The sequence below is a fragment of the Pteronotus mesoamericanus genome, unplaced genomic scaffold (genome assembly GCF_021234165.1).
Source record: "Pteronotus mesoamericanus isolate MK-2021 breed Mesoamerican mustached bat unplaced genomic scaffold, CSHL_Meso_final contig_20, whole genome shotgun sequence".
Lineage (NCBI taxonomy): Eukaryota > Metazoa > Chordata > Mammalia > Chiroptera > Mormoopidae > Pteronotus > Pteronotus mesoamericanus.
This window is the reverse complement of record NW_026555085.1, coordinates 12585712-12610043: the sequence shown is the minus strand read 5'-3', so window position 1 is coordinate 12610043 and position 24332 is coordinate 12585712. Positions and strand designations below refer to the sequence as shown.

Here is a 24332-nt window from a genome sequence, read left to right as displayed (position 1 = left end):
CGGTGGGAAGGGGACAGAGAGAGGTGCCACCCAGGCCTAGGGCAGGCTGGGCCAGGCTCTTCTGCCCCCTTTGCGGGTCTCCTGCGGCAGCTTCAGGGGGAGTGAGTCTCATGGGGAGGCTCAAGTAGAGACTCGCCTAAAACTGCTACCAGAGACAGCAGGCCAGCTCAACGGGACCTCTCAGACCATCTTCAAAAAACCCGTGAAATCAAGGTAAAGAGTGAGCAGCCTAACCTCTCACACACAAATAAAGGGACAAATATCCACCCCCACACACACACTGCACCAAGCAACTCAGGGTATTTTACCAAGGCAGTGGGCACGTTTTTACTAAATAAAAGCCGTTTGTGTTAAGGAGTTTTCAGAAAGTTGGGGGTGGGGGGAGACAGAGCTCCCCCCCTCCCTAGAAGCTGCTCGTCAAAAGGCCAGGACCCCTGGGGTGGAGGAGACCAGATCACAGGTGGCAAAACTCCTGGCAAGTTGGGCGTATTTTATATCAGTCAGTTTAACAATTAGTTTAACCTGCTGAAGTAACCAACCAGAAAGCATGATTTGCTCTTTGTTACTGCAGCTACAAGACCAACGGCCTTCCCTGCCTAAGGCTGCACAACTGTTCTCTTTGTGACTTGTCTTCTTTTTCAGGTGACTGACTAGAAATAAACTTGGCATCTCAAATGCCATTCTAGCACATCACCTGCTGGCCTGAAGGGTTCCCTCTCTCTCTTCTCCCAGTCAGGAAACAGCTCAGCTTTGTGGTTTTTAATAGATGAGCTAAACAGAATCAGAACACCGAAGTGTCACTTTGCACCCTTCCATGCTGGAATCTGAGAACTTCAGGAGCAGACCAAACCTGGCAGGACTGCCAAAAGTAGTCAACAACTCCACTAAAGGGAAACAGACCTGCCACAAAAGAGCTTGCATCTCCCAGAACGTCCGAGGTCACTCTCCAGCCTCTTCTGAAACCTCTTGAGAATTCAAAGCCTTTTCCTCCAAAGTCAGAAATGAAAGGGAAACCTACATCCACTGTACCCCTACTAAGTGTCAGGGTCTCTACCACCAAACGCAAGCACATCTACCCATACATGAGCAGTGAGAGACAGGAAACTAGGCAAGCTATTCACCGCAGCAGGGATGACTCTCTACTGCCTATGTGGTCTCCAGCACAGCGCCGCCCAGTGCACAGCTCCCAGCAGGCACACTGCTCTGGAATGTGGCAGCACACCTGCAAGCTAGGGCCTGTAACTGCCCGTGACCTTCTGGAAGCACCAGGCAGAAGATTCTCAGAACCCATGGGTTCATGAGAAAAGCTCAGATCTTAGGGATTCAGGCACAGTGTTTTGGACTTCTGGATTACATATAGTCTGGCCCTAATTCTAAAAACATTAAGAGATATACAAACCTCAGAACAGGCCATTGAAAACCTCAACCGGACTGTTTTGTAACAAAAACAGGGGGAGAAAAATTGGCTGTAGCTCTGAAGACCTCCCCACAGATGTTACTGACACACTCCTTATGTAGAAAGAACAAAGGTTACTCCACCCTCTGACTCCAGCAGGACTGCTCCTAAACCCACCCAGAGAGTTATCTCATCTGCAAAATCCACTCCCCAAGGATTACCCAGTTCCAAGACGTGTGTGTGAGACGTTTCATAGCTTTTAGTGAGGACGTACATACAAGGACATATGAGAACAGGAATCAGCTCTATTATCGGCTCTGCAGTCCTGCAGCTCTACAGTTGTTGGTTATTAAAGAGGAGGTTCTCCCAACGCACATCCAATCTCTTTATCCCAACTTTCAGGCTCCCTTCAGTTGTTCTCCCTTCTGTGCAGAAGAGAAAAACAAGTTCCCCGCCCCAGCACTAGTCCCCCCTGCCGACCCCCAAACACCTGAGGACTAACCAGGTAAGCATTTCTGTCTTCTCTTACTCAGGTAAAAACTCTCCCCCGCCCCTGCCCCGCAAAACCTCTTTCTCAGACCTTCCCCAAATTTGCTCAAACCTTTCCGTTCCCCTTTGCACCCAGGGAATTACACCCACAGCACCAGTTGATCGAGTCTAAACATATCTGTGCCCACGCACTAGAGATTCCAGAATAAAATGCTTTCCCCAAAACCAAGGGCAAGGAGGAGAGCCTGTTAGGTGTGGCAGAAACACAGCTAGAAGTTGTATATGGCATTACTGGGTCAGGCTGGTCACAAAGGTCACCACAGCAAAGGGTCCTCCAAGGTCTTCTGCCCTCAGGTGGAGCCCGAGTGGCAGGTAGGACTTGCCCAATGAGCAGACTGGGGCAAATGTGGGAAAGCAGGGTCCACGTCTCCCAACTCCCAGGCTCGTGTTCCTGCAGTGCCTCCTCGGGCCAAGAGGGATGCACACCTCCAGCGTACCCGGAACAAGAGCCCACCAAGACCGAGGCCCCTATCCCTGTGAACTAAGTGATACCACTTCTCCCACGGGACTTCCTCTAAACCAGGAATGAGCACACATTTTACGCGGGGCCACGGGAGGTCCCAGTGCGCCCTGGCCACTCTTCCCTGAAGACTCAGCCAGCCTTCTCTGTCAATTATCACAGAGGCTAAAAGTCTGCATCTGCAAGGCAGCAAAATTCTCTGGCGGGCAGAGGAGCCCAGAAACAGGCCAAGACCCCAGCAGTGACAGACACGTACTGCGGAGTAGGTGCAGGCTGGTCCCCGCCGGTCCCCAGGCACCCGGGCTTCTCCCATTGTATGGGCAGGAGTGGCCCGCCCCACCCCCACAGGGGGTGGAACAGTAGTAGTGAAAAGGGTTCACCTGAGATATATTATCAGAAGTCACCAAAATCGTCTTGGCCCATCACTGGCTGCAAGGCCCTCATTCCAATGGGGCAGCCACATATGTCCAGGTTGTGCACTGCACGAGATGCCCAGCCAATCGAAATACCGTCTGTGCCCCACTAGCCAAAGCGCTGTGTCCTAGTGCAGACTGCATTCACTTGGAGGAAAGGTGCCTAGACCTAATTTGCACAAAGGCACTGTATGAGCTAGCTGCTGGGACACCTCAGCAGTCCCAAAAGAAGACAAGCATTCCCCTCACTGCCCCACCGCCCCCAGAAGCGGACAAAAGAGAGCCAGTGTATGTGACTGCCCACTCTGACCACCTTAACCACCCATAGGGAGACCACACAGCACCTCAGGAACCTCCCATGGCGCTGACAGAAGTTCCCACAAGTTACACAGGGTGAATGACTGGGAAAACCCCCACAGCCATCGGGGAAAACAGAAGCCCCTCCCTCAGGTAATCTAAACGTCGTCGGCATCAACCACTTGCATCGGCCACAGGCAGCCGTTTGCTCCCCACTCCCTGGAAGAACATCAGCATTGCAGAGAGATGGTGGCGCTGCGCCAGCACTGACTGCCCTGGGGAAACTCTGCTGCTAGGACAGAGGAAGGGCCAACTCCCCCCAGGAAATGCACAGTGACTGTGCCCACATTTCTGGGCTGCTGTTGGAATACACTGAGACCCATTTAGAACATCTGTGCTTTAGAATGAGGAAACCATTTCTGAAGCTGCCAGTCAAGAGTGACCTTGCTGAGCCCCTGCTAACCCTTCTGGAGACTGAGGACTGGAAAGAAAAGGGATACAGAGGGTCAGGGCAGTCTTTGGAAAGAGACATCAGGGCTGGCCAGAGAGGCTGCTTCCCGGTATTACCACCTCCACAGCCCAGGGCACCAGGGGGCACCGCAGGGATAAGCAGCATTTGCATTTTGCAGATAAGGAAACTGAGGCTGGGAGTTTAATGAAGCAGCTCAGGATTGTGTGGCTAGGTAGCCACTGAGCAAGGGCCAGAACACAGAAAAGCAGGTGTCACACAGTTATAGATGTCACCTCTCTTCCTTTATCATGCACTGATGTTTGTGATAACAGAAAAGAACCACCCAGGTTGTCAAGACTCCTGGTCCGATGCCTTTATACATCCTACAGCTACTAGCTGTAGTCAGTCTCTCTCCGCACTGAAGCCCTTCCCATTTGCTCCTGAGTCATGAACTTACTGTCGACACATTCTGGACTGTTCTTCTATTTTATTCAGCACTTTTACTAATCGTGTCTTTCATTATACTTCATCTGATTCACATCTCTCCATCTCGTCTCCTTCCTGCCTCCTGCCCAACCTGAGACAGCATCACCCACAGAAGACCCTCCAACATTTTGTTTTGGTTTTTTTTAAGATTTTATTTATTTATGTTTAGAGAGGTAAAGGGAGGGAAAAAGAGAGGGAGGGGAACATCAGTGTGTGGTTGCTTCTCGCGCACCCCATATTGGTGACCTGGCCTGCAACCCAGGCATGTGCCCTACACTGGGAATTGAACCAGCGGCCCTTTGCTTCGCAGGCCACGCTCAATCCACTGAGTCACACCAGCCAGGACAGACCCTCCAACACTTCCAACTGACTCTGTCCTAAACCTCTTTATACTTAATACCAACCTCTTTTTTATCACCACACCTCCACTTTAGATTGATGAATTCTCCTTAGGGCCACCACATGGTTCTCAAACTTGAGTGAAGGCAAGAATCTCCTGGAAAGCTCTTTTAAAACGCAGTTCCATTTGAGAATTAAATTATGTAACTGGATGGGCTATTCAAAAAAATACAATATAATCTAACAAATAAGAAACTAAAATACATTTTCTCCCCTTTCCCCCAACGGTTCTTACAGGCAGGTCTACAGTAAGGCCCAGGCAACCCAAATTTTAACCAGTACCTATGGTTACCTGCCCTCCACTATATTCCTGGATGATCTGGACCACATTTTTGATAAATAACAAATCTACACCTTCTTAACATGCGACTCATAATCCCTACCCCACCACTCAGGACCCAGTTTTCAGAACTTACATACAGACACCTAAAACAGCAAATGCACATCCTGTTCACTGTGATGGGTCGAAGCTTCTGGCAGAACTCGGGATCTGCAGAAGCCCAGGTAGACTACACCCCACTCATCTGTACTCAGCGTTAATGCTCCCAGGGACACAAGAGCCTGGAGAATCCAAACCAAGCAGCAAGCGGGGGAAAGGCGCCTGCATTTGTCCGCCCTTCCAACAAAAGCTTCCTCCCTGCCCCGCTGCTGCTGGGAGCGAAACGGTCTAAATGCAGAGAAGAAAGGGGATGGAAAAACTGACAGACTACAGAGGGCTTCCTCACCGCTGATTAGCTGTAGCAGCTCCTGCGCCAGCTCCACCAAAGCGCCAGGGGGCTCGGCAGGGCCAAGTGTGCGCTCAGCGGTGAACTCAGAGAACCCCAAGACACCATGGCAGAACTTCCACAACCTCAAAAAAAAGGACCAGGCGGCGGGGGGCCAGAGCAGGAAGTGAGGAAAGAGGCAAGCTGGCAGCTGGAGGACAAGACTAGAGCCTGCGCCAGCAGCCATGGCCCCGAGCCTGTAACCCCACCACGTGGCTCTGCCAGGGGTAGTGCCAGGGGCACAGCAGCAGAGAGGCGTGCTACTGAGGTTAGGAGAGCAGAGGGGGGCCAAGGGACGCAGGCCAAGGATACCCAACCCTGTTTAATGACCCTTTCTTCCATTTGGAAAACACCAAAGACTGAATGAATCCCTGGCCCCAAACTGCTGTTGGCTCAAAAATTAGAGTCTGAACCAGCCAACCTCCATCCCAGATGAATCTCACAGAAGCTGCACTGGCTTAAACACAAACTTACAAAACCCCTTCACTCCAAAATATGAAATACTCTAGAGACTTAACAATACGACAACTATCAAAGCCCAGCGAAGACGTCACCTCCCTTTAGAAAGCAAATGTATTCCTGAAAAGTCATCCGCTGACCAAATTTCTGCCTAACAGATCCAATTTCTCCACTATAAAATGAGATACACACTCCTCTGAGAAAAGCTGAGACTCCAAGAGGAACAGAACATCACATTTACGTTGCAAACCTTCTGGAGTCACACATTTAGTGGGCAAGCTTCCTGACAAAATCCAATACAAATTCAACCCAAAGTGAGGTCTTTTTTAAATGCGCACATCACATCAAAGAGTGTACACATGAACTAAAAGTTATTTGAGCCCTGACTGGTGGATTGAGCCTCAGTGGATTGAGTGCCAGCCAGCAAACCGAAAGGTCCCGGATTCGATTCCTAGTCAGGTCATATCCCTGCGTGGGAGGTCAGGCCCCCAACTGGGGGCGTGAGAGAGGCAACCAATCGATGTATCTCTTGCACATTGATGTTTCCCTCCCTCTTTTTCTCCCTCCCTTTCCCACTCTCTAAAAGTAAGTAAGTAAAATCTTTAAAAAGAAAAAAAAAGTTATTTGAGGTGAGTCTCCAAATATTCTACAAAATCTAGGGCCCATAATTTGTCCTGTGGCAACAGGAGTTTCTATATAAGGCAAGATGCCTAGAGCTGGACTTCTGGAACTCTGGGGTACAGTCAGCTGGAGGGCTTGTTAAAATGCAGTTTGGGATTCTGATTCATGGGATTCAGGGAATGCTGATGCCACTTGTCTTTGGACCTTATTTTGAGGGGCAAAGTTGTAGATAATCGAGGCCCAGTTCATAGTTTTTAAGCTGTGGCCTTTCCAGGCAGGTCAGCTTCACATGTAGAGGTGGTTGCCCAAGCCCAGGAACTCTTGGAGAAAACCAGAAGCCACATCAAAACTCAGCAAGCACCATAAGAAACAGACAGCCCAGAAACAGGGAAGGAAGAGCTTGTCCCTTGATTGGGTCAAGGCAGAGCAGGCACAAAAAGAAACAGGCTGCCCCAACCCAGAGACGCTGGAAAGGGCACAAAAGACCCCGCCCACATCCCCTGCCACCGCAGTGCCTGTGAGGCAGAGGGGCTGTGTACCTTTGCCCTTGATTACTCTGCCCTCTAGTCAAAAGATTCATTGACCTTTTTAATAAATCTAGCTAGCTAAAGACCCATTAAAAAAAGATGGACCCTGGCCAAATAGTTCAGTTGGTTAGAGTATCGTCCTGATACGCAAAGTTTGCAGGTTTAATCCCTGGTCAGGGCACATACAAGAATCAACCAGTGAATGCAGAACTAAGTGGAAAAACAAATCGATGTTTCTCTCTAAAATCAATAAATAAAAGAACTTTTAAAATAAGATACTGTACTGAACTCTACAGGGTGAGCCATTCAGTAAATTAGAACCCACTGACGCAAAAATATGGAAGATGTCCTAAGAGTCCAAAAGCTCTACAAGCATCCACTTTCTGGCAGGAGAAATAGGACAGTTTGGGGGAGGAAGTGGACATAAAGCTGGGCAAGAGAGATGGGGAGGCTGTCCGTGACAGCGGACTAGACAGAGAGAGAGAAAAAGGGTCTGCGATACCACATGTGTTGTAGGCAATGGGAATGAGACCAGTTGGGCTGGAATGGAGGGCTCCAGTAGGTGAAAATGTTTATTGTTGGGGATGACTATAAACATGGAAAGGTATGTTGGAAGCACACCACAGGAGAGGAAGAACAAGAAAGGAGCCCTTTCTAAACTTCAGTACATTTAATCATCAGCACGACTCCAGGAAGTAAATCCCTATACAGAGGAGGCAGACTGTGAGGTCAAGAAATTTGCCCAGGGACACAGGGCCTGTCAGAGCTGGAGTTGTTGTTTGGCCAAACACTTCATCTCCGCAGCCTGAGCTCTCTCCGTCACTCTGTGACGTGCAGAGCTTACCCGTGCCCTCCCACGGTACTTCCCAACATCCAAGAAAGTCCATCACTGATAAAAGCAACTCCTAAGCCTGAATTACAGGCTGCAGAGCCCCCAGGAGTCTGCGGAACAGCCTCACTCAGAACATGACAACTTTATTTCCCCAAAGAAACAAGAGCCTGGAGGAAAGAATGGGGTGGGGGATGGGTACAGTGATGGGGAATGACCACAACTGACCATGCAGCTGGAGCTCAGAATCCCAGGTTTCAAACATCAAGTCTCTCTTCCTCCTCTACCATATAATCACAAGAGGGATCTCAAAGTTTGGAAAGTTACTCGGCCATTAACAGCATAATTACCCAAACTTCGAAATGGTCTAATCCACAAACCTAGCTGGTCTAGGTCCCTTACTCCAACCTTATTAACAGTGGTGTCTCACTACAACTCCAGTTAATTATTCAAACAATGAGATGGAAAAATCTATTGTAATCTATTTAAAAATCATTGCCCCCTGAAGTCATGCCGGTCAGGGTGGACTGAGTCCCCGGGTTTCACTAGAAGACAGCAGGCGCCTCAGCCTTGACCAAAATTGTTTACAGCACATGGACAGGTTCCACACCAAGGCACATTTGGTGGAACTGATTTAAGGCTCTCATTAAAATGTTCCTTTGTTGAGCACGAGACATCTCCCCACCCCCAGAGGAGATTCCAGACCTCCAGTCCCAAGCCCTCAGCCTGCCCTAACTTCCCCCCATAGAAGCCCCCTCCACTAAACACCAGTCACTAGATTAACATCAATTAACATTAGAGTCCTCTTCTCCTGGAAGGAATTTAGTGTTTGTTGAGTAAGAGCCCCGGCTCCACCAGAATCTCCCCTTGACTCCAGAACTTCAAATATCAGCAGTGAAGGCAGCCCTATCTGGCGACCCGCACACTGAAACCCAAACAGCTGGCCGACCTAGGAAGCCTGTGAACACAGGCTGCTGGCCCATATGGCTGGGCCCCTGATCCTGGCTGCACAAAAAAAAAAAAAACTTCCATACTTCCTCTGGGAGCAGATGTGGGTTCTGCCATGAGCAATAACCACCCCACACATCACAAGGAACACAGGGCAGCTCCAGAAACACCTCCTACAAATCCCTGGAGCCTGTTCTTACCTCTGGGTCTTCTTTTACAATTATCTCTCCTTTTACAACTAGAGGTGGGGGAGATGTTGATTCCATCAGCACCAAAACGCAACAGCTGGCAGGCCAGAAAGATGTCAGAAAAGACAATTCTCTACCCTCACCCTCCCTATGGCCACTCTTCAAAAGAGGAAAATGATAAGCTGGTACCAAGTCCCCTGAACAGAGTTCCCCAGAGAGGACTGCTGCCACAATCACCAAAAATTTTTATGTTTTTTTGGAGGGACAAAGATGGGGGGGTACTATTTCCAGTCCAGGCTGTTGCTGGTAGCTTGGTGCTTTCCTGTAAGGCATTCAACACCTCAGTGGTGACTCTCAGGTGTGAGGAAGAGAGGAATAAAGGCGGGAAAGGGGGAGGGGGGACGTCAGGGTCCAGTCCATCCTAAAGATATGGGCCACACCCTCATCAAAATGCTGAGGCCCTTAAAGAAAAGACAGAATGAACTCTTTTTGTCTTACTGGCCCATAAAAAGTGAGATTTGCTTTCCTCGGTGAGGACACAGGATTGAAAGCCAGGAAAAAGCAGAACCAACCCCGCCCGCACCTTTGCAGGCCGGCCATGCCCGATTTTGGCAGCGGCCTTCACACATTAGTCACCGCGACAGCCTGGGACTCCGCTCCCTAGATTCAACCCTGGCTAGGAGTGGGCTCGGGCCCAGGGGCTAGAAGAGATGGGGCGCCCCTAATTCTTCCCTTCTTCCGCCCTTGCCAGCACGGCCATCAGGGGTCCCAGCTTGGCCCCGGAACTTGGAAGAGGGAAGCCGGGAGCGTCGGGCCGGCGTAGGTAACAAAGCTAGAGCGTGCCCGCAGGTCGGTCCACCATCCGGCTCCAGGCCGGCCTCCCTCACCTGGCTGAGCCCGCCCAGGGGACTCCATCTCCCCCACCGCCAGCCGCTTCACTGCACCCCCCCTGGGGGGGGGGGAGGTAGTCGTTTTTCTCCCGAAAAAAAACTCCCCACCAGGGCTCGAGCGCCGGCAACTCCCGAACAAAACTCTCGCTCAGGCCGGGAAAACTCTGTAGAGGCTGGAAAAGCGACCGCGATCGCGGGCGTGGGTGGCAGAGGGTCCCCGAACGGCCGAGTCCGCTGGGGACTTGGCCACCTCCCAGCCGCCGGAACCTCGCTCCCCCAGCCAGCCTCTCCACCACTCATGGGTGTCTTCTCCGCTCCAGCCTCCCAAATCCATTTCCCGGGTGACCCCTTGTGCAAGCGGGGCTCCCGCGCTCCCCGAGCTTCGCTCCCCCAGCTCGCCGGGACTCACCGCCTAGCAGCGGCAGCAGCAGGACGCTGAGCAGCGGCAGCCGGTGGGGTCTGCTCGGGGCTCCCCGCGCAGCTCCCATCACTGCGGGCTTGGGGAAAGCGGCGCGCGAGCGCACGGCGGACGCGCAGACTGCGCTCCGCGGCGGCCCCAGGAGGCCGAGCGCACCGGAGCGCGAGTACCGCTGCAGCAGCCGGAGCCCGAGGCGTCCCCAGCCGGAGCCGCGCGCGCTCGGTACCTCCGAGTACTCGCGCGCCGCCGCCACCACCGCCGCCGCCGCCGCCACCGCCGCCAAGCCCCGCCCCACGACGCCCCCTCCTCGCCGGCCGCCGCGCGGCGCCCCGCCCCCTCGACGCCCCCTCCCCGCCGTCGCGGGGAGGAGCTAGAAGTTGGGGGAGGGGTCTGGAGATGGATCCGGGACTGAGGGAGGCCCCGGGGAGTGTGGTTGACCTGAGTGAGGTAGAGGAAGGTAGGCTATGCCTACCGCCCAGTCTTCAGGGACTTGGGGGGACCAAAATGACTTCTGAGATTCCGTGGTCCCTGGAGAGGATGGTCAGTTCTGGGCCTTCCTGAGGACTCTTGACCAAATCGGGGTGGGAGGGGACTTTGCAACCTGAAATCCTGAGGGAGACCTGGCACAGAAGGCTGCCTTTGGTGTCCCGCAAGCTAGGGAACCTGGAGATCCTGTGTAGCCCCAGGAGGGATGTGGCCCGGAGAAGCGAGGAACCAGTGCGTGGTTGGGGTCTGGTCTGGGTCTGGACCAATCTGAACCCAAACGTAGAAACGAACTGGGCTCGGAGCACCAGGCTGAAGTCTGTTAAACTGACAAATTCATCCCAAGTCCACCTCCAGGCTGTCTGGGCTGTGTCAGGGCATGGCCAAGTCTCCAGCTGTGGGGAGGCCCAGCACAGCCCTTGTTCCAGGCACCCCCCACCCCCAGCGCCACCACCCCCACATTCTTTCTTTGTTGTGAAAGCAGCAAGGGGTGTAGGAGGCGGGTCAGGAGGAGTCAAGCTTTAGAAGATGGGCCCCAGCTGCTGCTCAGGCCTCCAGGATATGCTGAGAGGGGATGGATCCTGCTTAGACCTCCCTTCCCGCAAGCAGCTGGGAGGAGGAGGGGCAGCCACAGAGGGCCTCAGCCCCGGGAGCAGTGGCGCCAGGACTCCAGGGTCCTGCCACATGGCCACCACATGTCCCTGACAACCCAGTCCACAGCACCTTCTTGGGCTGTGGGCCTCCTCCCCCACCCCCCAGATGCCCTCCTGCAGCCCTGCTGGAGAGGATACAAACAGGGGAAGGAAGAGGAGAGAGCCAAGAACCAGCCCTCCTGTTGCCGCATCCATCACAGCCCCTCACCCTTCTGGGTAGGGCCCCCATAAAGCCCTTGCTTGCTTCCTACCCTCTTCAAGCAGTACTCAAGTGGCAGAATGGTTACCTGATTCTTTTATTTAAGAAAAGTGAAATACACGGACCTGAAGTGAGGCAGCAGAAGGAACAAGGGAGGCCAGGGCAAGACATCTTGCTTGGCCAACACCAAACCATATGACAGAAGAGTCAGCAGCAGGCTGCGTCTCAGATGTGCATACCTGCTCCTTACCCACCCTGGGAGCCTCAGAGCTAGCAACTCTAGAGGACTACAGGGTGGGGAGAAGATGTCCTGAGGGTTCTTCTTGAGGGGGATTCCTGAGGAGGGAGCTGAGACCCTAAGGGCAGCAGCAATCTTGTTAACTGCTCCCCCTTCACTGTCCCACCGTGGGGCTGGAAGAGGCAGGAGCAATAGGGAATGCTGTGAGGGCTGTGGAGGAACCCAGCAGACCTGGAGGGTGGGTTGAATGTCAGCTCCTTGAAGAGAGGTCCATAGTGCTGGCACTGAGGCCTCGGGAGACCTGAAACAGACAACATATGTCATCAGCCCGGGGACTTCAGCCTCCTGAAGACTGTCCCCTGCAGTCTGTCCATCTCATGGATGCAGTCTAACCTCTAGACTGAGGGTGGAGCCAGTAACCTCAACCTCAGCTCTGAGGCTTTGCTAGGATTATCTGGAAGGCCACAGCCTGGTGGGGGAAATACCTGGAAGAGCCACATGAATATTGGCATATACTTTGAATATGTTGACACAAGTGAGCATTTCCCATAAAACTGTCATGACTGCTTCTTCAAATGAAGGTGATTAAATACTTTTTCTTTTCCCCTTCTTGACTACTGACTGAGTCCCCAAGGCAAGGTGTATGGCAGCTACATAAAGAAGAGCAATTAGAATCCCCAAATCTTTCTTGAATTATTCCTAATTCCAAAGTTACTAGTTTAGAGAACATTAATTCCTGTTGTCCTCCTGATTAATTCATTTGCTACTATCTCTGGCCTGAAACTGTCCCTTCCTAGTCACCACCAACGCAGCCAATCTGCCTGCCTGACTCCGTCTGACAACTCCAGTTCCCTCGCTACAGTCTTCATCCGAGATCACTCTCCTCGCTTCCCTAACTCATGCTGGGCTTGCTCCGTGGCTGTCCTTTCTTTCTCACCCACCACAATGCTCACCAGCACTGCTCTCACCTGAAGGGGTGCCACACTGGGTTGGTTCAGATAGTTTAGGGAGGCTGCCCGCTTCATGTTGCTGCTACGATGGAAAAGAGAGAATTGAGGCCTCTTTCTCTTAAGTGTCACTAAAGCTGTGGGCCTCCCACTCGAAACCAAGTCGCTGCGTCCCCACTATCCCCCTTCCCCACACATACACTTTCTCTTATCTTCATCTCCTCAGGTGTCTTTACCCCACCCCAGGGCACCCGTTTTTCCTCAACTCCCTCTCCACGGCCATCCCATTGACCCCCTCCATGATTCTCTCCAAGGCACTTCTCCTCAGTGAGGGGTCAAGAGGATTTGGAGGCAGGACTTACTTGTCTGCTTTGCCATGTCTCAGTCCCACTGTGTACCTGGAGGGCCGAGGTTCAGTTCCCTGGAGCTTCCTCACCAGAAGTTCACTGCTTCTACGAAGCACATCCCGGATCTTGCCCAGAGAGCCACTCCTCTGCAGGGTCCCACTACCATCCTGGTGGGGAGAGGTGGGAAACAGAAGCTAAGGGGGTCCCATGCAGACTGGCTACCCAATCTACTCCTGCCATTCATCCTTACACATCCCCGATCCCCCAAAAGCCCACTGACTGAAGACCAGAGCCCTCACACTAGCTGGCTCACAGAGATACCTCTGAGAGGGAGGGGCTCACTGAACTGGAGTGGGGACATGTTCTCAAATCCCTCATGGGCAGCCTCGGAGCCTCTCACTGCCACCAGCAGGAGGAGGCAGGAGAGATCAAGGGGCAACAGTCAGACTTACCCCTGACCACTCCACAGCCACAGAAGCATCTTCACCTCCCTCAAATTTCACGCTGCTCCCAGGACCCTCCTGGGAGGTCCTTCCACTGTCACCGTCCCCAAGCAGCTCAACCACCTTGGTCTGGCTGATAGGGTCAGTGCCCTGAAAGGAAAAGGAAAGACCTGGGACTTCCCACTCCTTAACTCCTCAGGATGGGGCTTTCAAATCTTTTATCACCACCAGCCACAGGAAGGAAGCCATTTTTCCTTGTGATATCGCAGGGCACACAAAGTAGAACAATACTCATCTTTTCTATTTGCAGTATGTTCCTACATATAGATGCATATATGTATTTTAGCCATGGCCCACACTGAATTGATTGCATGACCTACTAAAGAGCTAACACCTGCAATTTGAGAAACTCTGACATTGGGCTCCCCTCAGCCATCGACCCCCTCATCCACACCACGCTTGCCCCTCCTTAAGAGCTTCTTCAGACTGTGAAAGGGCAGGGCTTCCCTTTTAATAACCCCATTTAGTGAAGTGAAACTTGAACTTGGAGTCCTGACTACAAAGGACAGGTGGGGGTTAAGAACACACTTAAAGCAACCACAACCACAACCACAACCACAATGACGTCTCACCTTCCTCCCTAGGTCTCCCCCCTCAGTCCCTCCTCTTATTTTTCAAGACTCAGAAGAAACCTCAGTGGCCCCCTGTCCCTAACGCCCTACCTTCCGGACACCCTTCCCCTCCTGGTCTCCAACCTGTTTCCGTGAGCGCAGGGCACATTCCTCCAGGGTCTCAGCTGCCTCCAACTTTCCCTGGCGCCTGTACAGAGCTCCTAGGTTTCTCAGAGTGGTGTTCACTGTGGGGCTGGTGCGGGGGTTGGTGAGACCAGGAAAGGAAGTCAAGATGGGTTCAAAACACAAACATGAGAGGGAGGGAACAGAGCTAAGGCCAAGGAAGGGTCAAAGGGAAGAATGGGAAAGGTCCAGGAGGCCAGGACCAGGGCTTGATGGAGGGCATCGGAGGCCAAGCCACCTTCTCACTGCAGCTTACCTGCTCACTTTGCAGGCCTTGTACCAGCCTCCATACTCAGCGTAGGGTGTGCTGCCTTCACGGTGCCGGGCCTGCAGGACAGAAGTGGGGAGAACAGGAGATGTGAGTACAGAGATGTTGGCGTGCAAGCCAGAGCTGGGCTAGGATGCGGGCTGGGCTGGGGGAGGCACCGTGCACCTGGGGCTGGTGCTGAGTTGGGAAGTGAAGAACTGGGCTAGTGTAAGGAGTAAGATAGGAGCCCTGGTCGCCTTGGGCTCCCCAGGCTGGGCTCCCCCACTCACTCTGCTCATCTCCTCCCGCTCCTCTGCATGCATCCAGATGGGCTTGTGGTCATCTGGGGGTAAATCATGGCGTGGGGTGGCAAGGTTAGAGAACTGAGCTGGACTTCGTGCGGGGAGCCAGGACTCCAAGGCCCACAGGGCTGGACTAAAGGAGTCTGGCTCCCCTGGGAATCACTATAGCCTAACCACCGCCCCCCCCCCCTCACGTTTGTTCTGAGTTTCTTTTCCTCCCTACAGGTCCCTTCCCAAGTCCTCACCACTCACCATCCACAGACCCAAACTCCTGCACATGGGCGCGGGTCAGTATCTCTTTGTAGAGCGTCTCAGCTTCAGCATATTTGCCCTGTTTCAGGTAACAGGAAGCCTAGGGGCAGGAAGGCAAAAACGCAGGAGCAAGAGATGGAGACAAGATCTCAGCCAGGCTCACTTCTTGGTCTCTTTAGAACTTTCCTCAGAGATCCTCCTCACACCTCCTTTTCTAGCTGCAGGGTCAAGAGTGTTCCCACTCCACTCCCAAGGGGTTAGGGAACTCCTGCCCTCCCACTGGAATGAAGCCGATCCCTCAGCCCCAAAGGCAGCCTCGGGGACAGGCATAAAGGCGATGGGGTTAGTGTACCAGGTTGTAATGCTGTCCCTTCCCCTCCTTCTGCCCACCTCGCCTCTTCCTCCCTTACCAGGTTGTTCTTGGTCCGGGCTACATTAGGGTTGTCGGGCCCCAGTTGACCCTCATAGATGGCTAGTGCCCTCCGGTAATAGCGTTCCACAGCCTCGTACTTGCCCTGGTTTTGGCACAACAGGGCCAGGTTGTTCAGCTGCTTTGCCACATCTGGGTGGTTGGTGCCCAGGACCTGAAAGGAAGCAAAGGAGCGATAGGTGACTGTAATTATGTGTGTACACATAGGCACACGCGCATGTGCATGCATGTGTACCTGCCCAGAATAAGGGAAAGGGAATGACGGAAGAGGAAACAAGGCAGAGAGAGGGAGGCAAGAAACAAAGAAGTGAGGCAAGAGGGCAGACCAGAAGAGAGATGGTGGGAGAGAGGTCACAGCAGCAGGGAAGAATGAGGACAGGATGTGGGCACCTTTTCTCGGATCTCCAGTGCCCGCTGGCACAGCGGCTCTGCCTCCTTGTATTTGCCCCTTTTGCCATAGAGCACAGCCAGGTTGTTGAGTGTGGCAGCCACCTAGGAAGACAGGCCTGTCCCCTCAGACACTGGTGCTTTCAAGGACCTTGAGAATTGGAGGTTCTCCCCTACGCTGCACAACCCCAAGAGAAATGGACTCTGCCACCCAAGCCAGAGTCGAGTCGGGGCAGGGGAAATTCCTGAACTGGATGGCTCTGAGCTTCTCCGTGGGGGTGGTATCGCCCTCTAGGGGCATTTGTAGATATTTGGAAAGGTGTGTTTTGTTTTGTTTTGGTTGCCATGAAAATTGGGAACACTACTACCTTTGGGGAGGCAAGGGAGCTACAGACGTTCTGTATGTGTGGGATAAGCTGTGCCAACTTTTCAATGTCGGTGCGACATTTAAACACTGAGTATAAGTTTTGACACTTAATGGGGTATCAAGACAGAGGTTATGTTTTCTGAGATACATCATCCCTGCCTATCACATGTCATAACAGGGAATTATTTTCACACAGTTAGCTCATTTTCAGAAATATCTTATTTCTCATTTTTTCCACTTTGACAACCTATTATTTATCTTAGCATGCTATCCTTAAGTAAGGATTTCTCTATCATATCCAAATAAATCTGGCCTGCTGTTACTTATTCTGACACGGGATTTTAAACTCATATCACCAATCCTTCTGCTCTGTCATTTTTTTTAGCCCTTCCTATATAGAGTGGTTTCCTTGCCCTGGCTGGTGGGGCTCAGTGGACTGAGTGCTGGCCTGTGAACCGAGAGGTCACTGGTTTGATTCCTGGTCAGGGCACATGCCTGGGCTGCAGGCCAGGTCCCCAGGTTGGGGCATGTGAGAGGCAACCGATCTATGTATCTCTTGCATATAGATGTTTCTCTTCCTCTCTTTCTCCCTTCCTTTCCTTCTCTCTAAAATAAATTTAAAAAAAATAAAAAGAATGGTTTCCTGATCTTACTCCTTCTAAATCTACAGTTATTCATTATATATGAGACTACTTTATTACGTCTTCTAGCATAGTTATATTCACTACCACAACTATTATATTGCATCTTTTTCATTGTAATGTATTGTGTATATCATTTTATTATAAGTTGCATTTTTTGTTTCCCTTTTATAGTAATACAGTATCATTCAATGTTTTGGAAATTATTTATGTAGGTGGATTACATTATCTATGAACTAAGTTTAGGAAAATATTCATTATAAGAAGGAGTTATTTGGCTCTCAGAGTTGGGAACTGATGGAATCAGGAGACAGGGCCTAGCAGAAAGGAGTCCTCACGCCTCCTTCCTGAGCATCCCCAGTGACTGGGCTGAGGGCAGCGGACGATGAGCTAGGAGAGGCCAAAAGAGCATGAGCGAAGGAGAGAGAGGATACTGACAGCAGGGTGGTCTGGGCCTAGGGTGCTCTCCCGGATGCTGAGGGCGTCATTCAGCAGGTGGGCAGCTTCCTTATACTTATTCTGGTCCCTGAAAGAAGACAAAAGTGTCAAGGGGCTAACCTGAACTCTGCCCCCAAGCCATCTCCGCCCCTGTTTCCTTTGGGACGACTGCGGTACATCTGGGCGTCGGGCCCACCATGAGCGGCACAAAGCCCGGGGTGCATGAGCGGTGAGAGGGGTTCACCAGCACCGTCATACTGGACGCAAACCTGTGCCATGCCGAGAGGGGGCCGCAAGTTATTGGACAGAAGAGACAGGAAAAGAAAGAGAAGGAGACCCTCCCCAGAAAAAAGAAGGAAAAAGCAAAGAGTCTGAGAGATGAGTATTCTCTGAGGTCAAGGGCTCTGAGGAAAAGAACAAGAGTTCTGGGACAGGAGAAGACCCCCATGAGGCGCGCGCCAGGAAGACCCAGCAGGGAGAAGAGGCACCCAGTGGAGAGAGGAAATGAGAGCCAAAGATGGATCAAGGTAGGAATCTGGAGGCAGATTTCTGGCTGGGAAGAGGGCGGTACTCACCGATACACCAAAGCAAGGATGTTGAGCATGGTCGCAACATCTGGGTGACCACGGCCAGATGTGCGCTCCAGGTCCTCCAGTGCCTGCTTACAGAGGGGCACAGCTACCTCATAGCGACCCTGGGCTGCATACTGGATCACCAAGTTGTGTAGAGTCCGCAATCTCGCCGGGATCTCATATCCACTATGCTGGGTGCCCTGGCCACGGGACACTAAGCCATCCCAGAAAATGAACAGGAGACTTCCTGAGGGGACTCCTCCTCTCCCCTTTGCTGCCTGCGCTCCCCACCCACACTCCATGTCTTCTTCCATGCCTGCACCTGCCCCCACTAGGCTCTCCCTCTAGACCTGTCTCAACTGCTGTGCTTTTGCCCGCTCTTGAACTTGTGCCCATCACCCATTTGTTCATCCAGTAAGTCATTCACGCAACAACTATTTATTAAATAAGCATGAGCCAGGGGCTGTGCCAGAGATACAAAGATAAGAAAAACCTGGTCCTTTCCCTTGAGGAGCTCATGTTCTTCCACTCCAGGGTCACTCTCCCACTCAACCATGAACTCCTTACTGGAAAGACCCCTGTCGTTCTCACCTCAGTGTCCCTAGTGCCCAGCACAGGCCTGGCGCATACTAAGTGTGTAATAAATGTTGATGAATAAGAAATAATGGGGAGGCTGAGAAAATCAAAGTACTGGCCCTGGCCCTGCCCCATCTCCAGAGGAAATGGAGAACTTATTTCTGGGTGGTCAGCACCGTGCATATGGGGCGGGGGGCTAGGGAACAACTGGACCAGGCTCCTGCTGCCCCTCTTCACTCTCCCACTCCAGAGACAGACTCACAGCCATTGCTTGGGTCTTCTTCTTCCTCGTTGGGGAAGAGGTCATCCAGGGAATCCTTGGTGGCATCGCCCTCCTTCTCCTCCTGGAAAAAGAGCAACAGCATATCTGGGCCAACACATCCCCAGTAACCTCTTCAGAGTCCCTCTGAACCATGAAATCCCTGACAGGCAGGGCCTGGGAGAAGAACCTCGTTCATGCCCCTTCCCCCCGGGAAGGCTAGCATTTGTCTTGCCACCCTCAAGCCTCTCGTTTGCAAATCTCGTAACTTTCCCTTCCTTCACTTCAGAGTTTCCTTCCTAAGCACCCTCATTCTCCAGCCTCCACCTCTCACCCCTTCAACTCTTATAATTATAGCCCTGTGTGTTTACATTGATTATACGTCTGTCTTGTCTCTCCTGAGGGCAGGGAGTGTGTCTGATCTTACTGACACGTACCCAACGTGTCTACCTCAGCCTTGTGCCTATCATTTGCCATAGCGCACACTGGACTTAGTGCCCAAACCTCCCTGTCTAACCTACTGCCACACTGGGCAAATTCGCTCTGTCCACAAGGCATTGCGGCCCTGTCCAAACACCTCCAACCCTCCTGCCCAGCTTTGCCAATGTGTCCCATGCACTTCGTCCCACTTTCCCTAGAATAGACCAGCTTTCCAGCCCTGCAGCCTCATCAGTGACATCCCCCATCCCCCAGTTTAGAAAGCCCCTCATTCTCCCTCAACATCCATCAAACTTCATCCCAACTCCTAACCTTTTAATTTTTTAAAAAAATCCAATCTAAATCTTACCATCCCGGTACCCTGCCTCCTCTATGACTCCTTCTCAGACCATTCCAGTCTCCAGGAACCTATCTCCTTGGAATTCCTCCCACACTGACTGAACTGCTCACCCAGCACTGAGCACTTGCACTTTGCATAGTCACACATGTGTTCCCATGTGAAAGTCTTGTCCTTACAGTCACACTATAAACTCAAAAAGAGCAGGGAACTCTCTTTATAGTTCTTTACATGTCCTCTATACACATCTTTTTGAACTGCTGAAGGCATACAAATGCCTGTTGAGTGAGGGTTAATTTTACACATTTTGATTTTGGTTAATTTACAAATTTTAGGAGGGTCTTATTCAACTGGGTTATGCTTTCCCTAATTCTAGCACTTAGGATTCTGGATTGCAATTGTAGGGCTTATCTGTCTCCCCCATGCAAACCTCTGATTGTGAGAGCAGGAACTCTGTCTGCCTCGTTCACTGTTGCATCCCCAGTGGAGTGTACAGTGCCTGGCATATGTAATAGTCGTTTAATTAATGGTGATTGAATGAGTGAATATTCTTTCTCCATTGCTGTCATCTGGAGTTGGGGTCAGGAACTGAATTCTGTTACGTGGGGCGGGCTGGGCAGCGCTGCTGTCCCCTGCAGATGATGGAGCAATTGCCCCACGTTTGCGATGACTCCCAGTGATCCACCCCCCCACCCGCCCCCAGCCTCGCCTGTAATGCTCACCGTGGCGTGCCCATCCTCGTCATACTGCCGCAGCTGCCCCAGGAACTCCAGGTGCTTCTTTTCCTCCTCCAGCTGAGCCACAGCCTGCTCACTACGCTGTAGCCGCTGCTGAGTACCCGCCAGTTCATCCCGGAGCCACTGGTTCTCCTGGCACAGCCGCCGTACCTGAGCCCGTAGCTTCTGTTTCTCCGACTCCACTGTGCTCAGGTGACTGGCCAAAGCCAGCATCACCTAGGTGGGCACATCCTGTGAGCACCAGACTCTGGCTAGGAGTGTTCAGGAATAGGAAGGAGGGAAGCCTACTGGGAGGTGGCAAGACTAGCAGGGGCCAGGGAGTGGGGTTAGGGGGCAATGGTTCTAGGTTCAAAATACACCCTGAATCCAATTTCTCACCACCTCCATAGTCACCACCTTGGGCCAAGGTGCCATCAGTTCCTACCTGGATTCCTACAATAGCTTCCTCACTGGCCTCCCTGTTTCTGCTCTTGTTCCCTTAGAGTCTATTCTCAACCCAGCAGCCAGATGGTCTTCTTTAAAATGGTAAGTCAGAACATATCACTCCTCTCCTCTGTCCACATAGTCTGCCTCCCTCTTCCCAACCCCATTACTTGAACTTCATTTTTTATTTTGCATCCCCTCATTCACGCTAAGAACACAACGGCCCCTCGCTGAACTCATTGAGAAAACTCTGGTTCAGGTCCTTTGCACTTGCTGTCCTCCCTGCTTAGGATGCTCTCCCTCCATTCATTACGTGACTCAATCCCTGATATTCAAACCTTTGCTCAAATGTCACCATTTCAGTGAAGCCTTTTTTGACCACGGTATGTAAAATCATATGTTCCCTCCATACTTCCTAATCCCCCCTTCCCTGCTTTATTTTTATCTTTTAATTCTTAGTGATTATCACTCTGGCATACTGAATCATTTACTTATTTGTGTACTGTCTGCTTCCCCCAAATAGAATGTAAACTCTAAGATGGCAAGTGTTGTGTGCAGTGATGTGTCTCCAGTGCCCAGAGGAGTAGTGCCTGGCACATAGTAGGGGCTTAATGCATATTTACCGAATGAACGTAAGAATCTAGGATTAGGGGATCCCAACTGACCCCAAACATCTAATCAAACAACTGCTCCTCTATGGGCCACTTAGCACCACCTCCTCCCTCTCACCTGGGCCTCACTCAGCCCCAGCTCAATGTTTTCCATGGAACGGCGCAGCTGCCGGGCCTTCTCGTGCACCAGCCCTTCTTCATGGCCTCCCTGCTGCAGACACTCAATGGTGTGGGACAGGCTTTGTAGTACAGCCTGGTGTTCACTGTGTAGGGCTTCTAGCCCTTGGCTCACCAGCCGAGTGCTTCCCAGGATCTCCTCCTGGCTGAGCCGGTGCCCTGCAGGTTCATCTCGCTGCCCCAATACCAGGCCCGACATCCTGGCCTGGAAGACCTTGCCTGGGCTAGGGAGAAACAACAGAGCTCAGGTGAGGTAAAGAAAAGAAAAAGAGGATGAGGTTAGAAGGTGGTGGGATCCAAGTTAAAGGATGAGAGAGAGTACGGGCAACCCTTTGGTTTAATTACAGTGACTCGTGGGGAGGGATCCTGCAACACTAAAAACACAAAGCCTAAGATTGTGGGAAAGAGAGAATAGGAAATGAACTAAATGAAAAAAAGAATAGAGCCCTGGCTGGTGTGGATCAGTGGACTGAGCACCAGCCTGCGAACTGAAAGGTTGTCGGTTAGATTCCAGGTCAAGGCACATGCCTGGGTTGCAGGCCAGGTCCCCAGCTGGGGGCATGCAAGAGGCAACTAATGGATGTTTCTCTTGTTCATCAAGGTGTCTCTCCCTCTCATTCTCCTTCCCTTCCCCTCTCTCTGAAAATAAATAAATAAAATCTTAAAAAAAGAATAGCGAAGTAACAAAGGTCCCGAGGACTAGCAGAGAAATTTAGAACTTAGGACCATAACAGAAAAGGAATTGGAGAGTTTGGGTTAGGAAAAGAAATCAGGAGAGCCCTGACCAGTGTGTCGCAGTTGGATGGGCATCATCCTGCAAAGTGAAGGCTACATTCCCGTTCAGGGCACATGCCTGGGTTGTAGGTTCTTCCCAGGTTGGAGCATGTATGAGAAGCAACACAGAGATGTTTCTCACCCTCTCTTTCTCCTTCCCTTCCCCTCTCTGTAAAATAAATAAATAAAATCATTTCCAAAAAAGGAATCAGTAGCCCTGGCTGACGTGGCTCAGTGCATTGAGTGCTGGCTTGCAAACCAAATGGTCGCCAGTTTGATCCCCAGTCAGGGCACATGCCTGGGTTGTGGGCCAGGTCCCCAGTTCGGGGCATGCAAAAGGCAACCACACATTGACGCTTCTCTCCCTCTCTCTCTCCCCCTTCCTTCCTCTCTCTCTAAAAATAAATAAATAAAATCTAAAAAAAATAAATCAGGAGCCCTGGCTGGTGTGGCCCAGTAGTCTGAGTGGTCTGCAAACCAAAGGGTCACCAGTTCAATTCCCAGTCAGAGCGCATGCCTGGGATGCAGGCCAAGTCCCCAGTTAGAGGCATGTTAGAGGCAACCACACATCGATATTTCCCTCCCTCTCTGTCTCCCTCCCTTCCTCTCTCTAAAAATAAATAATTTTTTTAAAGAAAGGGATCTGAAGATAAGAGACGGCAGCACTGCAAGGAACACAGAGGGTGGCGAGAGTTACAAAGGGAATAGGTTTAAAGCAGACAGGAGATGTGCAGAAACTGGTGCAGAAGTTTTGGAAAGGGAGAAGGAATAAGTTTCAAAGTTAAATCAGGGAAAGAGAAAGAAGCAAACGGGAGCCTTCACTGCAGGACTCAAATGAGAGGGCCCCAAAAGGCTCAAGGTCTGCAGGCTGCATCACCCACAGAGCTAAGACCAGCCACCCCCGAACCTAGTCAGCTCTACATCTTTCCCCACTAGCTTTCAACCCATATTTCTCACCCCCCCACCCCCAGGTCTCAGGCTCTCTTCCCACTTCCTCAAAAGGACCTTGTTTCTCGTCTTTGAAGTCCCCTTACCTGTTTACAGAGCACAGCCCTTGGCTGTGGCACTCAGGCCAGAGCCGGGAAGAAACTGTTCAACAGCCAGGGACTCAGAAGGAGCTGCCCTGCCCAAAGTCCATAAGTCCAGCGTTCCCACCCCTTCTCTCACCACTTCACAGACACCCAGAGGACCTGGCACAGAGCCCCACCCAAGATAAACACCCTCCCTCCCCCTGCCCACAAGTCTTCAAAGACAACCAGTGTCTGCCCTCCTTCTCCAAGCCAACCTCTCACCCCAAGCCTAGGGAGCTATTTTCTCCCAAGAAGGGAGTGAGACTTGATCTGGGACCTTCGGCAAGGGGCGTGCCTGGCTAAGAATAAGGAGGAAGACCTGGTCATTCCTGGCTCAATCACTTCCATGGCTTTGTCTCTGCTATGATCACCTACTAACAGGACCTGAGAGAATCAGCTTAGGGTGCCTCCCAGACGCCTGATGATGCAGGAAAGAATGGCAGGTCTGCTGAGCGGCTGCAGGGTCACAGGGAAACGCGGCGCTGGGAGGTATTCTCCCCGGCCTTGGAATGCAGTTGAGGAGTGCCCCGGGCGGTCGACTTGCCCTGCGGCCCAAGGTGAGGCTAGAGATGGGCGGGGACGACGCGGGGGGAGGTACAGGTGGACGACCGAAGTACGAGTCACGGGTGAAGACTCAGCAGCCCCACAACCCCGAGGTCACTGAGACAGTTAGTAGCGCAGGGGGCGGGACAAGCCGACAGTCTCGGGACACCGAGGGGCGGGAAGAATAGCGGGGGGCGGAGTTTTTAGTCCATCTGGAGTTGTGTGAGGTCTGTCGGCGAGGAATGCACTGTGCGGGGTTCATCTGAGGTTCATCTGTCCAGGAGTGCGGGAATAAGAAGTAGCGGGACCTGAACCCTCAGCCCCAGGGGTATCTCAGACTCACCCGCTCTCTGTCGACCTGGCTGCTGCCCTGGCCGGTACTGCCCCTTTAAATACATCATGGCTGCCGCTGGAGGCAATTGTTTTGACGGCTCCGAGGGGCGGAGGCCTGCTCCGCAGTCACGCGACCTAAGAACCTCCAGAGGATTGGTTCTGACCACGCGCAAGCAGAAAAGGAGGTGTGTACACATCTGGCTCTCTAGTTCTCCCTCC

The 24332-nt window shown here is 52.1% G+C and overlaps 2 protein-coding genes across 8 annotated transcripts in view; both read right to left on the bottom strand.

Moving 5' to 3' along the window:
* The window catches only part of PTK7 (protein tyrosine kinase 7 (inactive)), a 62009-nt gene extending 51817 nt beyond the window's left edge, over positions 1-10192 (bottom strand). Inside the window, exon 1 of the mRNA XM_054568767.1 lies at positions 10087-10192. Coding sequence (XP_054424742.1) covers positions 10087-10165 — 79 coding nt within the window. The 5' untranslated portion in view covers positions 10166-10192. The remainder of the gene's footprint in view (positions 1-10086) is intronic.
* A 1331-nt stretch (positions 10193-11523) lies between these two features.
* Positions 11524-24197, bottom strand: KLC4 (kinesin light chain 4). Of its 7 annotated transcripts, none has more exons than XM_054569391.1 (16): positions 24124-24197; positions 21335-21617; positions 20168-20398; positions 18674-18755; positions 17839-18049; positions 17264-17351; positions 15821-15922; positions 15411-15584; positions 15001-15100; positions 14737-14789; positions 14456-14526; positions 14161-14269; positions 13415-13555; positions 12978-13129; positions 12637-12700; positions 11524-11969 (listed from the first exon to the last, which is right to left on the bottom strand). In XM_054569391.1, exons 2-16 carry the CDS (start codon positions 21590-21592, stop codon positions 11919-11921), a joined length of 1887 nt encoding a protein of 628 aa, XP_054425366.1. In that variant the 5' UTR covers positions 21593-21617; positions 24124-24197; the 3' UTR covers positions 11524-11918. The 7 variants fall into 7 exon arrangements, with proteins under 7 accessions (XP_054425366.1, XP_054425359.1, XP_054425360.1 ...); XM_054569384.1 differs by lacking the exon at positions 24124-24197 and adding an exon at positions 23557-23884; XM_054569385.1 differs by lacking the exon at positions 24124-24197 and adding an exon at positions 23557-23884 and having other exon boundaries at positions 13014-13129.
* Between the last annotated feature and the right edge of the window lie 135 nt (positions 24198-24332).

Excerpts from the sequence above, each read along its gene's own strand:
- KLC4 (XM_054569384.1), bottom strand. The coding sequence starts at position 23,585 with ATGGAAGTGATTGAGCCAGGAATGACCAG. Across the intron at positions 21,618-23,556 it reads ATTGAGCCAGGAATGACCAG|CCCAGGCAAGGTCTTCCAGG; the intron begins GTCTTCCTCCTT and ends GTTTCTCCCTAG. Across the intron at positions 13,130-13,414 it reads TGGCTGTGGAGTGGTCAGGG|GATGGTAGTGGGACCCTGCA; the intron begins GTAAGTCTGACT and ends TCTCCCCACCAG.